The following is a 17,145-nucleotide window of genomic DNA, read 5'->3' as shown; positions in this document are numbered from 1 at the left end:
AAAACTAACAGAATTTTTAAAAAATGTTACACTGGAAACATGAAATACAGTTTTCTATTTTTGTTATACCTCAGAGGTCTGGTACCCGAGAAGAAGACTTTTACTGGACCAGGGGTCTCATTTAGGTGTACGGCAAAAACAATTCAGATTTATAAAACCGTGCGTACGCACATCTGTAAGCAATGTACCCTTTATAAATCACAGATTACCCACAAGTGTGTGCACATGAATCAGCCTCTTATCCCGCCCTGTACACGCCCATTTTTAACCATAAATAGTCAATGCAAAGCACCTCTTGAATGCTGATCAGTATGTCAATGACCCTGGCAGTTGTTCTTTCGTTACGTGACAACAGGCTGGGAAAAAGCAAAAAACTTCTTAGACGCTCGGATATTGCTGCAAATTGAATTATAAGTTTGGCCTGTTCTTGCACACTGTAGGGAAACCTGATCTATGGACTACCTATATTAATAATATGTCCAAAACGGCAGGCATTACGGCACTCGGAGACAGCTTTGATATACCAGACCTATATGATAAGATTTAAAAGAACCATACATTATATCCAAACAAGCCTTAGTGATAAAGTTGAAGATTATATATAATATTTATATAAAACATAAAACTGTTCCAAGAGCGCAGCTTTAGGGAATTTAAATCGGCATATTAGCCAGTCATCGTCATGGTCCCTGAAGTCTTTTTCTCTCCTGATTCTTCCATTGGCGTAGTCCTCCTGTAGGGCCAGCAGTGCCATCATGCAGCATTACGCACGGGCAGTATTTCTATATATTACAACAATTTGTGATTGTTAACACCTTGCCAAAAATCACAGCATAAACTAGTAGTATCCCCCACCCCGAGATACAATTTGAAGACGAAAGAAAGTCTAATAGGCAAACACACTTTTCTTCATGCAGGTTTTGTCACAAACAGTATTAAAGTTCAGACCGATAACGAGGACATTAAGTGTTACGATTGCGCGAGAGCTTAACGACTGTATTTCCAGACTTTGACATTTAATGATATATGCACAGTATTAAAGACAGATATTTAGTTATTTACACTGTGTTCTGCAGTTATCTAATGCTAGGGTATTTGATTCTATCCTGTAATCCATGCAGTCGGGCCATCTCCTCCTCCTGCGCTCCGTAGCGGACTCTGTGATGATGAGACAGCACCAATTAAATATTAAGAACAAATTGATTTAAGATTTGAGTTGGATTTTTGGAACAATTATCACTGCTGGATTTAATCTTCATGATAACGTGGATGATATGGAGTGAAAAAATGTGCGTGAGACATCAATACTTGAAAATATTACGAGTAATTGTTATCCCCACATTCACTTTCTGCATTCTGACTTCAGTTCACCACCTCACCACCTGCGTCGCCAATTCCCATTGTCTCCAAAATGTGCGTATGTTTGGGTAAGAGTTTGCGTGGAGGACCGCACATTCTCCCGTCAAGTTTGTTTTTTATAAATCACAACCTTTGCGTGGGAAGTGGCGTACGCACATTTTAAGCCCCGTTTTGTGCGTACGCCATGTTTATAAATGAGACCCCAGGACTCTACTCAGCCTGTCAGGATTAATACTCTACAACAGTTTGTGAAGTTTTCTCACTGTTTCAAGTTGATCATATTTGGCTCCTGTGACATAACCATGTACACTAGTGCTCTCCAGTTCTCTGCACTGTTACTGCTGTGAAGAATAATAACTATTGTTACAATACATTCTGGATAATCTAAACACTTTTGTATTGGTCATACTTTCTATACATAGTACTTTTTTACAGATGCACAAAATAATACTACAAAAAAAAACTTTTCATAATGACCCTTATTTGATTCCATACCATGCCCTCAATTCGTTCATCCACATCAACACTCATATTTAACAGTCTTCATTTTCCCATTAATTACACCTGTTACACCATGTCTTTTGAAAAGGCCTGGTGATGGTTTATTCATTTTAATCACTACAGAATTAATTTTGGGTGCAACACATGCCACATGTATAAAAGAATACAGTCACTTGTATTATGATTTTTCCATATTTGATATAAACATTTACAAGACAAAGAATCTGACAGTGACCGGACTGAAATGTATAAATAATATAGACTTTAAAAATGTGAGGGTTGGTTTTTCAGTTATGTTATAGACTGGACAGTGAAAAGCTTTTGCAACCTCCACTACTTAAGTGGACTACAAGCAGACACTCAGTCCATGCTTGCATAGCCTAGGAATGGGGAAGCAAAACTGTTGAAAGAGAATTTCCGCAATAACTTTAACCTAAATCGTCATCCAGTTGCCGTCTCACACTGAAACGCTCTTTCAAAAGATTTACCAAGCGCCTCGCTTGAGAGTCCTGCATCTTTAATGATTGTTGCAAACGGAATACATTAGTAGATGAGACCTTTCAATAAAAAGTTTCTCCTTACAAAAAAGTTTTATAAGTAGGAATGCAGTGTGTCCAGTAAACATAGAAGAGGCTATTTTTCCTCCTTTATTTATTTTTTTTTTCCTGCTGCATTGGAATTGGAGCCCCTCTCCCCTCACAAGGTCCCCGGCCCAGAGAGTGAGCTCCCAGCAATGAGGTCAAAAGCCAAGACTGTACTCATTTTTGCAGTGTTCTTTTCTGTAAACATTTTGATATGTACTGAGTTAAGTTATTTAAGTCTAAGTCAAATAAGCAGCTTAAAAAAGAAGCCAATTTTGGATCATTGTGGGGGAATAATGCATGAGCACTGTGCCTACTGACAGCTGTAATTTTGGCCTTTCCTTTAAGTGGCAGCAGTACATTAAAATCATAAAGGAAAGCTGCTCCATCAATATATTTCTGCTCATCCCAGAAGTCACTGAAACATTTATGTGAAAGCTCTTCCTCTGAGATAAACCCACAACTGCAATCCAAATCTCCTTCAAAGTCAAGTGTCACACATACACGTGTTATCAAATGGAGGGAAGCATGCTCCCACATTACTGGAGGTGAACTAATGGTCTGATGAGTCACATACTGTACATCCCATGCAACAATATGACATGAATTCAATAGGGTTTCTCTTTTATAACCACCTGAAGATGCAAAAGGTAAGAGATTATATTTTTTTAACACATAATATATGCATGCAAAGAACCTACTCTTCTTGGTTCCATCGTGTGAAACCATCTGGAACAGACAGGAGCCTCTCTATTCTCCAAGAGCTCAACAAGTCTGGATAGTAGAGACAGTTACAATTATCATAGGAATTATTGTTTTGTTACTATTATGTAAAGCGTACAGTAGTAGCAGCAGTGAACACTGGGGATCTTAAATACTGCAGGAACATAACATAATTGAATGCAGTGCTCCACTGATATACAAGCTAAGGTTGAATGAGAATGTATAGGGTTACTGTGCACAAATCACATTGGCATGTTTTGAAATATAAATGTATGATATCTTATAGACTATCTTATAGCTATGTTCAAAATTATTCAGCATTTTACATTCTCATGCATACAACCACAAGAAGCAAGTCCATTGAAAAATTGTCCAAGCATTGTTTTTTTTTCCCTGTGGAAATGGCAGAGAATCTAATGAGACATTAAAACATGTGCTGCTGTCCAGAGTGTGTGAATTACAGGGGGGAGAGGAGCGAGCAGGGTGGGGTGGTGGTGGTGGGGGGGGCTCACTTCTGCATGTCACACTGCAGCAGGAGCACGATGGACGGGTCGCTCTTCGCCGCCTCTTTGAACTCGTCCAATGAGATCTGGTCGTCGTTGTTCTTATCCATTTTGCCGAAGATCTTGTCCACCCTCTGCTGTGGTGTCAAACCGTCCTCGTTCATCTTCATCATGATCACAGTGCCCACCATTTTGTAGATAGCCTGCGGGTGAGGCGCAGTGAGAAATTAGCAGAAGATTGGTTCTTATGTAATCCAGTCAAGCCTACATGTGTTCATTTTGTTCATAATGATGTAGATCAGTGATCCCCCCAACCAGTGGTACTTGTACTATGGCGGGTATTTTATTTTATATATTTCACATATTTGTGTTAAGAAAAATAGGATTACAAATTGGTGGGATGCTTATGGTAAATTTACAATGACGTAAGCTGCCCATCAACATGAGTCAGTTGTAACATATCAACATCGCGTCTTGCAATGAAGAGTGCATGAAAAATAGTTAGCGAGCAGAGAAGTTGAAATGGTGAGCTAAAAGTAACGAAAATGCAGTTAACGTAGCTAAAAGTAAAGGATAAACGGTTGACCACTCAAAGTGGTAGAAGTATGAATGTGAACATGACCAAAGTAAGCTAAACATGGATAATGCAATTGTATGAAAACAATAAAAGTAACAGTTACACTTTTATAGAATTAATAGTCTTTAAATAAGGCAGGTGTACATCAGACAAAAAGAGGTCCAGAACCACTGATGTAGATGCACACACACCACATTTATCTCTACAGGAATTGTTAATATACTCCAATATCACTGAGACATATCACATTTACTATACTGATTGTGCCTCCAGAAATGGCACAGTGTAATTCAATAGAACTCCGTTTGTGTCGTTATCAGACCGCTTCTGTACTCAAGGCATTGCAGGTGTGCAGGAGACCGATAACAGCAATAACAAAAAAACAGAGCCAGTCCCATGATGAGCGAGGGCTTAATGACTCAATAATCCCTTACCTCGATTATCTCCAGCATCTCCACTCTGGTGATTTTTCCGTCACCATCCAGGTCATACATGTTGAAGGCCCAGTTGAGTTTCTGCTCAAAGCTGCCACGGGATGTGATGGACAGAGCGCAGATGAACTCTCGGAAATCAATGGTCCCGTCTCCGTTTTTATCAAAGGTTCTGAAGGCGTGTTGTGCAAATTTGGATGCATCGCCATAAGGGAAGAACTGCAAATGTGGGAGAGATGTGTTCAATAATTCAACCAGGGCCTTTAAAAATCACCAGTTTGATGATAGGAAAATTGCCATGGCGTGATTAAATGGGCAGACAGATAAAAAAAGAGAAGTACTGGTTTTACACGAACCTTGACATAAAGCTGCTGGAACTCATCCAGATTCAGCCTGCCAGTGGGGCAGTCTTTCAGGAAGCCTTTGTACCACTGCTTCAGCTCGTGTTCATTAAACTCTGTGTTCTTCACCAGATCCTCCATCACCTCGGGAGTCAGCTTGCTGTTCTGCTTTCCCATGGTTCCTGTGGTGCAAGAACACGTGAATAATGCATTTATTTATGCCTGAGCGATGGCAGTATGAAAACATGACAATGAAGCACACAGCATAGAAAACTACCTTTTTTAGTTCCACTTCAAACATGAGTACAGAGAGTAAATGTGTGGGTTTAGCAGCAAATATATTCCCTGGTGCTCTTGTTCTATTTCTGTCCCCCCTCAGCCCGCTTGTGCCAGTCTGCCAGGCCCGCGTAGCACTGACCTGGATCATTACTGTCAGAGCAGATGCAGTTCATTAAATGTTCGATCGCTGCTATCAAGTTTCCACTGCAAACACTGTCCTATAACCTGACAACAACAATAAAGCCTGTGCTTGGTTGTAGAGGGGTGCTAGCTGCAGTAAATCCAGAGATCTGAGTGAGGACGGCATGCAGGAGCTCACAGTACGCCTGGCTATCCTGGTATCTGGATAAGTGGGCAATATGGTTTGTAATCAAGTGGTCTGTATATAATATAGTGTTTAAACCAGTTGTGGGCAATCCACAGACCAATCAGCCTGGATTATCCACACTGAAGGGCCTCCAGTCCGTAACAATCAGGACAAATTGAGCAACCGCACCAGAGCAGCCTGACAAAAGCCCCAGATCCATTAATTATTGACTCATGATGTAGCAAATGACATAAAGTGGCCAAGAATGCGTCAGTTCTCAATACATAATTTAACAAATTAAAACATCAGATTATATTTGCTTGTCAGAGCACAGGCCGTTGTGCCGTTACGTTGACATTGTACTTTATTTATGTTCACACTGCACTACAATAGCATTTGTTCAATGCATTGTTTTAGCAACATAATCTTTGTCACCTAATCTTACTTTTTAACCTAACCTCACTTTACTTCTACTTAACGTTTTTATTTCTTGCACTGTAGCTATGTTACTTTATGTTAGCCTACTGTATACACTTATTGACTCGCTCTTTTCTTACTCTTATTTTTTACCTTAAATTTGACTGTGAACAACTGCAACTGAACAATTTCCCTGAGGGGATCAATGGAGTAGCCTAATCTGATTCTGAATGGGAACCTCCATCACTTGAGACCAACATATGGTCCAGGTCTCTGCAGCAGCAGCAGCATCATGACAGCAGCAGGCTGCATGGACAGCTCCTCCACAGACAGCACTGCATTGGCTCGGGCCTTCCACAACAAACAACAGAAATATGTGCTGCAGCCAAAATCAGTGCAAACCCCAGCCTTTAATGTGCACCAGCTGCATGTCATATAACCAAATCCTGTCATATAACAGATCCTTTATATGACAGGCACGATTGGTAATATAGGAAGGGATCTTGGGTTGAATCTGTAAACTAGGCTGTAGTGAATGACCTTGACATTTTTTACAGGGAAGATGACAAAACCGAATTGTTTCGCGGAGCGTTAAGATGAGAAAGCGGCTCGCCATCATCTAACTGCGGCGTTTTAAACAAACACCCGCCACAATAGCACAGGCCACAAGGTAGAAGGACTTTTTCTGCCCAAACAGAGGCCAACATATGCTGTTTTATTTCACGCTTTGGCCAATGACATCTGAGTTAGTGCTATTCCTACAGCTAACCGCCTCCTGTGAGACGCTGCTGCATTCCGATGGAAACGACGCAGTGAGAGTATTTCCACATTAGATCCCACCATCCTGCGCCTATAAAGACATCTTCCCATGCGCATCGGGGCGAAAAACATGTCAAATTTCATAACCAAACAGACCTATTTAAAAAACAAAACACACACACACACACACACACACACACACACACACAAGACAGCTCCCTCGGTGCCACCGCAGAGGCACACATTAGAGGCGTATAAAAACCAATTAATTGCGCCAATATGGATGACATTTTCTTAATTCGTCAAATAATCCCTCCCTGTTTTAGTTCTGTTTTTCTTGTTGTTCCCAGGCAAACCGCAATGGCTTTATTTTAAGGGATGCGCAGGTGCCAGTGTGCCAGCCCTCTCTTCTCGATCCCATATTCGGTCAAACAGAAAGGAAAATGGGAAAAATAATGCGTGACACATTGACACAAAGCATTCGCTCGCTGCATCTATAATCTGGAAAATCTAACACATGACACGTCCATCTGTAGGCAATCACTTCTTACCTTATTACAGCTTTGGTGATTCTCTATCGGAATAAATCTGCTCTGGCTTCTGCAAAGTACAGAAAACCCCCCTTCCGATGGAAACGTTTGCCCAAATGGGATTATTTTCAACACTGCTCGCTTCCTTAAAAAAAAAAACACCCGCTAATGAAAATTATGGATTTTCCCGACGTTATTCCAGATGAGGCGCAGCAGGGACCGATCCCACGCCAGTCTGTGGTTATGCGACTACAAGAGCGCGGCGTCACTCGTGTGCATCACAGCCTCATCATAAGTTGAGTGTTGCTCTGCTGTTCGGTTTGGGTTCAGCTGGATCCTGTCAAGTTATAACCGGATCCTTCATCGTGATGAGGATGATCAGCCTGAAATTTCATCATCAGGAAACAAACATTTGGGGGTTTTGGCCCATGATCAAATAGGCTAATCCACTGTAACTAATCAGGAATTAGATTAATTAAACCTAAGGGTGAAATATTGTAGTCCTATTGTCATTAAACGTGGCTTTTAGGAAGAATAATGGAATTGAATTACTGAAATCAAGACTGGACAACCAACAAGGGGCGCATAGAAGCCACATGTTCAGTGTGTGCAGGTAGGCTAGTCATGAGTCCAAGTTATAGCCACCGCCTACGCCTCTGACGATTGTGTCCACACACCAAAAGTAGTCCTACAATTTATTTATTAGTTTTTCACATTTTATACTAGTTAACGATACAATTATCTGTAGCCTATACGTTTGATTTCCCAGCGTGAAGGCCTTAAGGCTTATTCTATGATCTAATTAGCCTACCTAACTCTTTATTACTTAGCCTACTCAAGGAACTTTCAAACAAACGGCTGGAGGCAGTTACCAGGCAACCAGCGGAAACTTAACTGCTCAAGGACAAGAAATAGTCCGGCCCATACTCCCCCATAAAACCACACGTGTTGTTTTTACACTTTGTCTATGTGGAGATTAAACAAACAAAATATAACATGTTAATGAGTGAGCTTTAGTGGTGCTGCTAGGAGGATTTTGTTACCTTTGGACAGAGCCGGGCTAGCAGTTTCCCCCTGTTGCCAGTCTTTATGCTAAGCTAAATTAATCTGCTGCAGACATAGCTTCATATTTACCTCAATTATCAAGCTTCTCATCTAACTTGTCAAGAAAGCAATTATTCCCAAAATGTCAAACTATTCCTTTAACACCTTGATTGTTTCTGCTGATATTGTGCTTAGCTATGTGTTGCATATTCCTAAACTAATTTATCTTTAACAGCATACCTGGGGTCAGGACATGTTCTAGGAAAAAAAGTACACAATGCACAGAGATGTAGCTCACAAGCATATTGATTCAGATATAACGAAAGGGCTTCTACATAGATCTGCATTGGTCCACATCTCTAAAGGTTTGTTTTTAGGTGTAAATGTATCCAGAATTAAATGATATAATGTGAGCTGACTAGAGTGAAAACTGTGATGCTAATCTACAGCAGGTAAAACAGTAAAGAAGTTAATCTGTTCCTGGTTTATGAGGAGCCCCGATAAGGAACTCTGGAGGAGCTACAGATATAGGTCACCTTTGTTAAATCATGTTTGTTGAAACACGGAAGAGGCTCCCAACCAAAATAATTCTTAGATGTGTGGACCCACATCCAAATCTTGATCCATTTTTACATTTTTAAAAGCAAGAGATAACCTCCATCACACTGTATAGACACTAAAATGGAGAAATAAAAAGTCTGTCTCACACACAAATCTTACTTGATTTCTTAATTTAATGCTCACATACAGTACAGTATACACATAAGATTTCCTTTACATCTCACAAACACAAAAGCAAGTAGTTAAATACATAGATAACTTTTAGCACCAGCATAGAGTACTGATCCACTCAGCGTTCTCTAAAACTCTTATTCATAGTGATTTTCAAAATAAAACACCTTAGCTTGATCTCACTAGGCATGGCTTACATGTAATATCTTTACAGCAGCATTCACTTACAAAGGTTAATTGATTAAAAAAGGATGCATACTGTACACCAAAAGTGGTATACAAAAGCAATACTATATTATATACCCATTTACATGGTCATTTAGGTTTTCTCAGTGTAACATTTAGTGTGTTTTGATAGCTTCCGTATCAACACTGATGCTTGATAAAAACATAGAAACACGTGAATTTAAAAAAAACGTTCTCATGAGTATACATGAAGAGCCTATAGAGATAACTGGCATGTAACAATCTTGCATATTGAAACATAAATATATCACGTTCACAATGCTCTCATTTTTCTTTATAAATACTAACAAGATAGCTACTGTCTTTCTATGTAGGCTATGTTTTGTTTAGGTTATAGTGTTTTTTTTTAATATTAAAATTATAATAAAAAAGAATGCCAAATCCAATGGGAACATTACTTTTTTTTGTGACACAGTAATGTGAAAAAATAGTATCAAAATGATTTTCTAAATCTCTCAATCAAAAAGCAATGTAGTACTTAATGCACCGTTTCTCAGTTATAGATATGATTTCAGCTTGGTAAACATGAGATCCTATAGTGAGATTTGACAAAGTGAGAGTTTCTTAAGGTAAAAAGTGTTTTCTGTTGTTGTTATACATTTCTTGTCAGATGATGAATATATATATATATATATATATGTATATATATATATATATATATAAGAAATCTGCATGCAGCAGACAGTTGTGCTGCTCATGAAGGTTTGTGAGACAAAACCTTTATCTTACATTGGCCTTAAACAGATGTGTATGAAGGATGCATTCCACAATCTGACAGTTTTTAGTTTAAAATCTGTGCCAAAAGAAGAGTAAGTAAGAGAAGAGAGAGAAAGAGAGGGGTGAATTTGTGATTATCACTACATGACATCATGGAAATCTTTAGCAAAATGTACCAAGAGGGTCCAACTGTGGACCTCACGTCTGGGGACCCCATGTCTGAGAACCAGTGGGAAAAGAGTAGGGCTTCAGGTATGAGATGTGTCACTTCACACACACAATGAGAACATAAAAACAGTGTGATCATGTGAAAGGGATCGTTCGTAGTGATCAACCAAGAAATATCACCTGAATCAGCAGCTTCCCTTGGCTTTATAGGAAGGCTCAGGTACATTTTTGGCTGTCTGGCCGTAACTTTATTCTTTGTGTTCACTCTCACCGCTCTCATAGCATCATTTCTGCTGCAGCAGGCAGGTGTTTGTTGTAAAACCCCACTGTACACTACATGCCCAGCACCAAACAGCAGACATACACAGTTAGAGACTAGCTGGTGAACATAGTGGGGCATTTAGGGGCTATAAAGAGCTAGATATTTCCCTCAGGAGTTGGTGGAGACCAAAACAGAGCTAATAGAGAGTTGATATTAGATTTACATTCATGAGGTGGCCAAAAACATGACTTCAAATCAGTGATAGTGTTGCTGCGTACCTGTTGGATGTGTAAATTAGCAACTATTGTTTAACAAGTTCGTCATATCAATATAAAAGGTGATATGTCAATGTTGTGTTCACAACTTGTTTCCGCTGCTCCCAAATGGCCAAAAAACTAAATTATTGGTGATAAGGTAAGGTAAAAAAATCCATGAAATCCTCTCTTTCATAGTGTGTTAGCTGGGACAGAAATACGATGATATATCACCTTAAAATACAACCTGTTTGAAGTTACATAAAGTGCAGGTTGGAGAAGTTAACATTTATGTTAACCCTATAATGTCAGCATTAAGTTGGACTTCACTCTGCTCCTACTTTTCTCACCTTGATAATTTTTAAATGCGTATGTTGGTTACAAACGTCTTCGAATATAACTGAAGATAAAGTTATATCTGCGCAGTAATACTTAAACATGTCACTCTTTGTGCGGCATTTTTTTGGATTATAAAAGGAAGTGATGCACCTCATGCCTCGAGGCCCTACTCTCTTCCCATTGGCTCACTGACCTGGAGTCCCTTCTCAAATGTATTGTTGGATTCAAGGAGGGGGAAATATATCGTAGAAGGTTTTCAGAACTTAGTCTGCTTTAGTTTGTCGATGTGGTAGCAAAGCTTCAAGGCCGGCCCCAGCTTCAGTCCAAGGTACTTCATGATCATGTCGCTCTTTAGGAGTAACAAAGCGTTTCCATCAATCTCCTGAAAGAAGAAGTTAGTGTCAAATCAGCAAGAAGTAGGCGACCAGACAAGGTGATTTCCACTGGATGTTCATTAAATCAGCAATAGAAAGAAGTCAGCCTGTCAAGAACACAAAGGAAAACAAACATACATGTTTCCTAAAGAGGTCTGCATGAGGGCCGAGAGCGTGGGGGTCTGCATCCCTGATGAACCAGACAACATCTTCCACAGACCAGGTGGATGGGTCTTTATTGGGTGGAGCCTTGGACTCCTGGGACTCTGGAGATGCATTATAACCTCCTGGAAGAACAACGAAAAGAAAAGGAGCTTTTACTTTCTCACCTTTAGAGAAATAAACAACAAAGTAATCTCTGTTTCGTCTTTCCATGACTTCTCACCTGTCCTGTTGCTCTCTGGGAATGTGTTTGGGCTGGTGGACGACTGCCTGCACATGCTCATGGAGGCCGAGCCGTTGGAGAAATGCTGGGAGGAACGGAACCCATAGGAGGTCTTTGGCGAGTAGGACGAGCTTATGGAGCTGAAAGCAGAATCGCCGGGGTCCACGGAGTAGCGTTTGCCATCGGATTGGTCTAAATGGTAGTCCTCGGCCATAGATGTTTCAGCTAAAGGCGAGAAGAGAATCAAAATTAGCTTAAAGCATTTATCTATATCAGCATCACAGCTTCTATGAGACTGATTTAAGTAGTACCATCTGACTGGTAGGAGCCACCACTGTGCTGGGTAATGGGCTGATCACTGAAGAGGTTTTCACAGTGCAAGCTGCGGCAGAGTTTCTTCAGAAAACGGAGCACATAGTCGATGCTGTTCACTACGGGGAGGCTGAGAAGGTGCTGCTTCCCATCGAATGTGGCTGGAAGAGCGAAACAGGACCACTTGAGACGTCATCACAGTTTTAGACGTACAAATGAGGTCATTAAACCTAGTAATGCATGTTTTCTACTCAGTGCCACCTCAGGTAAAGTGAGTGGGGGAAAAAAAAGATATCGAACAAATAGATAGCAGCACCTGAGGGAGGTCTTTGTACAACACCTGATATTTTTTCTCCCCCGTAGCCTTGTGTGAGGAGCGTGAACACTGTTTTCTGCAGGAAGGCGCTGTCGATGCAGCCTTGGACGGCCTGCTGCAGCACCACAGAGGGCCTGTCGGGTCCGAAGTGATCAGGGAGCTGCTGGATCTTCTTCCTGTCCAGGTTGGGGCCTGTGTTGGCCTGCTTGTTGATGTAGATACAGACTGATGCAGGGAAAACACAGATGGAGACAGTTTTGGTTGGAGAAGAGATACCTCAGTTATCTTATTGATCTTTACGTGTCTTTAAAGTGTTGGTGGTTTAGAGTGTTTTATGTCCTACCTGTAAGCACCTGGGGCGTGGCAGAGTGGGGGATGGTGGCGGCATCTTGAGGAATGGAGCTCATATCGGGCTCAGGGGTGCTGCTGGGTGGAGAGATAGCCAACGGTGTCATCACCATCCTGGGTTTGAGCTGCAGAAGAAAAGAAGTTTGTGCATTTCTTTGTTTATTTCAGGCATATCATTTATTAACTAAATCGTGCAGGGAGGGGGATGGTGGAGTAATCAGGTGACCAAATCTGTCTGAACTGCAGTTTTTATGCTGCAGATGATGAATTCTGCACATTTTTATGGATAAAAAAAAAAACACATATATTTACAATAATGACTTCCCCTTTGGATATAAACAGATTTAGACTACAGCAGAACAAAGCCCCACAGATGTTTAGTCTCTCTCTGTTACACTTGGGTCCCACAAAATGTGAAGGGCATGGAGCCGGTGTGTCTGTGTCTTTCTGTGTACACATGCATTTTTAAACACACTGCATCCACACACACACACCACAGCTCTTCCCCCCGGTTTCCCCCTCATGTGGCTGACCTTGAAGCCCGGCTTTCTCCCCCTCTTCTTTGGCACTTTGAGTGGAGGGAGCGACTCGGGGTAGCGGTTTGGAAAATCCATCTTGGCGACATTGCGGAGCGGGGGTCTCCCTCTCTTCCTGCCCGGTATCTTCCCTGACTGGCTGGGGATGAAGGAGGGAGCTACTGCAGCTGATTGCATTTCACTGTTGTTGCCGTCTGATTTCTGTGCTGTCGCTGCAGGTACACTCATTTGAAGCTGGAGACAAAGGAAACAACCATTTAGCTCAAGCTTTAGAAATGCACAGAAACATGCACTTTACCTGCACATTAATCCTTCTCCTCAGCAACTACATATTAGAGGGCATCATTAGCATCTTTATAGAGCAGACACACAGAGGAAGCACAATGGCTTGGCAAAGGTGAACATCAGCAACATCCAAACACTGCGAGACTGCAGAATGCTCAGCTGAGCAATGCGGTGAGAGGAACAGCATTTAGCAGAGCACCATAATAAGCAAACAACACAAAGAGCAGCCATGCATGAGCTGTGGAGGAAACGGCACCGATAATATACTAATAAACCCGAGAGAGGGAGAGAGAGGGGGTATATATTACCTGCTGTCTTCTATTGTGAAAGCCCAAGAGCCAAGCCCTTTTTGTCTTATATCCCAGAAGCCTAAAGGTGACTGTAAAGCTAAATCCCTAACAATGAAGGGAAAGCCATCTTGCTCTTGCTTTTTCCTTGTCCTCTTTTTGGTTAATACACTACTGCTGCTGCTGCTGCTGCTCAGCACACAGGCTGCAGACATCTCATTAGACTAATGCATTCAGCAGTGGCAGAGGGAGGGGGAAATTGACTTCACCATGGCTACCCAGCTATGAATTACCATTACGATGACAGCTTCCACCCTAATCTTTAAAAAAAGAAAAGAAAGAAAGAAGCAGCAAGAAAATAAACATGGCACATCTCCTATGCAGCAAGAATGGACCAACTGCATGGAATACCTACAAAATATCCTTGTTTGTTTGAGCAGATTTGTCAAAGGATACAGTATGTAAACAAACAATAACCGGTCAGCAGGCAGGCACTCACCATCCAGAACAGATGTGGAGTGTATCCCTATGCTCCTTGCTGTATTTCCTATATTTTTCCTGAGCACGGATCTCAAAGCAAGGCAGATTCCACTGTAATACTGTATACATGAATGTGTGTGTGTGTGTGTGTGTGTGTGTGTGTGTGTGTGTGTGTGCGTGTATCAGAGTGAGTGTACAACAGAGAGAGAGAGAGAGAGAGAGAGAGAGAGAGAGAGAGGGTGTGTGTGCGTTAAAGAGAGAGAGACAGGTTCCTCTGTTGTCATGGCAACAAGCCTGTAAGCCCCTGTAACACCCTGACGTTGTCTGCCATGTTTTTTGTCTGCTCAGTGCTGTGGAGGTATAATAAGACTGAGAAACTGAGAGTTTCTGCTGTTTTCATTTGAATGAGAATATTCTTCAAAAAGTATGGATGAATTATAAAAAAAATTGATGCTCTCAATCAAAAGCAAAGATATCATTTTGTATGTAATTTGTAATGTAATTTTAGTCATTTCTTTAAGTAAACAAGGCAAAACTTTGGCTGCTTAAAGCTTTTATAATGATGTCGTGGACCAAGCAGTCAGGGAACACAGCTTTAAAGTTCAAAAGGTTTGGTATATTTAGAATTCCCCAAAACAAAGATTCACAAGTAAATAAGGCAAAGAGTTATAGGGCCCTTAAAAAAGGTCAACAAAGCATAACTCTGCTGAAAAATAAGTCTAACAAAATCAAAATGTTAACTCAATTAACAGACCTCTCGAATGAAAGGGACACTTATATACAAACTGACCAAACCAATAAACACACAGAGGGGAGTACAACAAGAATAATAATAACTTGCAAGAAGAAACCCTGATCCCCCCCCCTGCTGTCAGAGCTTTTGGAAAAGTCCAAGACTGGGGCCTCTGAATAAAATCAGGCTCCACCCTCTGCCCCGTCTTTTGTTCACCAGGAAGAGAACTGCTGCCAGGTAACTCAAAGACAAAAGAGAAATGAATTAATATAAAATGAAACTAAATTGCAACATGACAACTAATATAAGCTGTGTAGTAAAGCAGTATACTATGTAAGTGCTAATAAAGTAATTTCAAACCAAACAAACTAATGTCTTTTATGTACCATTAATGTGACCGCAACTTAAATAACTGAACATGTGGTGATATTCAAGTGTGTAACTTAAAGCGAATATCTCGCCAAAATGCAAACTAGGGTCTTCTTGTGAATGTACCCGAGTCAAACTTTCATTTAAAAGCATATTTAGGAAGGAAGCCCCACTTTTAAGATTTACCGTATCAAAATTACCGGTCAAATTGCCTTTTGAATGGGAGTCCTAGGGGCACTTTTTATGCTAGCCTCAAAATAGCTATTTTTAAAACACTAAGAAGGCTCAACACAACATTGAAACTTTGCTCGAAGTATCACCAGGGTCTCTACACATGAACTCCAGCATTGAGAATGCTTTTAAACTTAAGTTTGACTCGGGCACATTAACAAAAAGACCCTAGGTTGCATTTTGGCGAGAGTTATGCTTTAAACCGTGAATTATGTGGCTGTGACCACCACAAATGAGCTGATTTGATGCTTTTCTTTGTCATACATGATAGTGAACTGAACATATTTGGGTTATGGAGTGTTTGCAAAACAAGACTTTTAAAGACATGAATGTTGAGCCGTGGGAAATTAAAACGGGGATGAATCACTATTTTTAAATTCATATTCAAAGCTATTAATAGAAGAAAATAATTGGCAGGTTAATCAATAATGAAAATGATTGTTAGTTGCAGATATATTATTGAAACTGCAGTTATCTGATATTACAGCAGATAATATTAGAGCTGAAACAATTCGATTCATTTATTTGAATTGACGTAACATTCATTAGCAACAATGTTTAAGTTATTTTTCTAGCAAACACTGCCAACTATTCCCTGGTTCCAGCCTCCGTTAGTGTGGTGCTTTTCTTTGTTTTCTATCATTGTAAATGAAATCTCTTTTTCACTATTTTTTGACAGTCAGGTTTATCCATAATAATAATCATTGGTTGCATCTCTGAATAATATAACGCAATAACATTTATGCTTATCTATTAATGGATATACAGCATGCCCTGTCACTGCCTTTTTAATATGACTTAATATTCTTTTTGTGAGTGGGAGGGCTATGCAGTAAGCATTGTTTTCATTTCAGTGATTTGCATATGTGCAGTTTCTCTGCAATCCTTATTTCTGCCTCGTGAAACCCAAAAGGGTCATTTTAGGTAATTCAAGACTTGTACTCAGGTGTATATATTCTAAATTTAACTTAACACCTTGGGACATTAATCATCCTCTTGATGGGTATTTCAGTATTTGTTACTACACTATTGGGTACAGTCACACATCTTATGCCAAATCAAGTGTGTGTATTGTGCAAGCTTGGGATTAAGACTGCATCTAATGATTTATTTTTTTTAATTTAATTTTTATTTTTTTATCGATTATTGTATCTATTATTTTGTAGTTCCGTATAAGGAAATGGTAAAAAAAAAATGCCTGTAACAGTTCCCAAAGTTTAAAATCTTTGATTTTTCTCTAAAACCAAAAGATGTTCAGTTTACATACAATCATATACAACTGAGATAAGCTGCAAATCCTAGATAGATGGATAGATGGATAGATAGATGGATTTAAATGTTAAAATAATAATTAATAAACTAAACCTACCAAATGAAAAATAGCTTTGTTGTTGACAGTGTTGCACTGTCAACCACAGT

The 17,145-nt window shown here is 40.2% G+C and overlaps 2 protein-coding genes and 1 long non-coding RNA gene across 4 annotated transcripts; 1 reads left to right on the top strand and 2 right to left on the bottom strand.

The window, feature by feature from the left end:
* Positions 1-1,466: 1,466 nt before the first annotated feature.
* Positions 1,467-13,787, top strand: LOC116057389. The gene is made up of 3 exons (XR_004106802.1): positions 1,467-1,693; positions 9,661-9,666; positions 13,777-13,787. It is a non-coding gene; the product is annotated as an uncharacterized LOC116057389 (long non-coding RNA).
* Positions 1,937-7,618, bottom strand: vsnl1b (visinin-like 1b). Its single transcript, XM_031309813.2, has 4 exons — positions 7,330-7,618; positions 5,032-5,198; positions 4,679-4,894; positions 1,937-3,870 (listed from the first exon to the last, which is right to left on the bottom strand). Exons 2-4 carry the CDS (start codon positions 5,191-5,193, stop codon positions 3,673-3,675), a joined length of 576 nt encoding a protein of 191 aa, XP_031165673.1. The 5' UTR covers positions 5,194-5,198; positions 7,330-7,618; the 3' UTR covers positions 1,937-3,672.
* Positions 9,067-14,568, bottom strand: LOC116057387 (sex comb on midleg-like protein 4). Of its 2 annotated transcripts, none has more exons than XM_031309811.2 (8): positions 14,413-14,568; positions 13,339-13,575; positions 12,801-12,930; positions 12,482-12,682; positions 12,141-12,302; positions 11,830-12,054; positions 11,583-11,731; positions 9,067-11,452 (listed from the first exon to the last, which is right to left on the bottom strand). In XM_031309811.2, the coding sequence occupies exons 1-8, from the start codon at positions 14,413-14,415 to the stop codon at positions 11,327-11,329; spliced, it is 1,233 nt and encodes a 410-aa protein (XP_031165671.1). In that variant the 5' UTR covers positions 14,416-14,568; the 3' UTR covers positions 9,067-11,326. The 2 variants fall into 2 exon arrangements, with proteins under 2 accessions (XP_031165671.1, XP_031165672.1); XM_031309812.2 differs by lacking the exon at positions 14,413-14,568 and adding an exon at positions 13,935-14,161.
* Between the last annotated feature and the right edge of the window lie 2,577 nt (positions 14,569-17,145).

This window comes from Sander lucioperca, chromosome 18, assembly GCF_008315115.2.
Source record: "Sander lucioperca isolate FBNREF2018 chromosome 18, SLUC_FBN_1.2, whole genome shotgun sequence".
NCBI lineage: Eukaryota > Metazoa > Chordata > Actinopteri > Perciformes > Percidae > Sander > Sander lucioperca.
The sequence above is the reverse complement of the archived record's forward strand: the minus strand, read 5'-3'. Positions and strand labels throughout refer to the sequence as shown.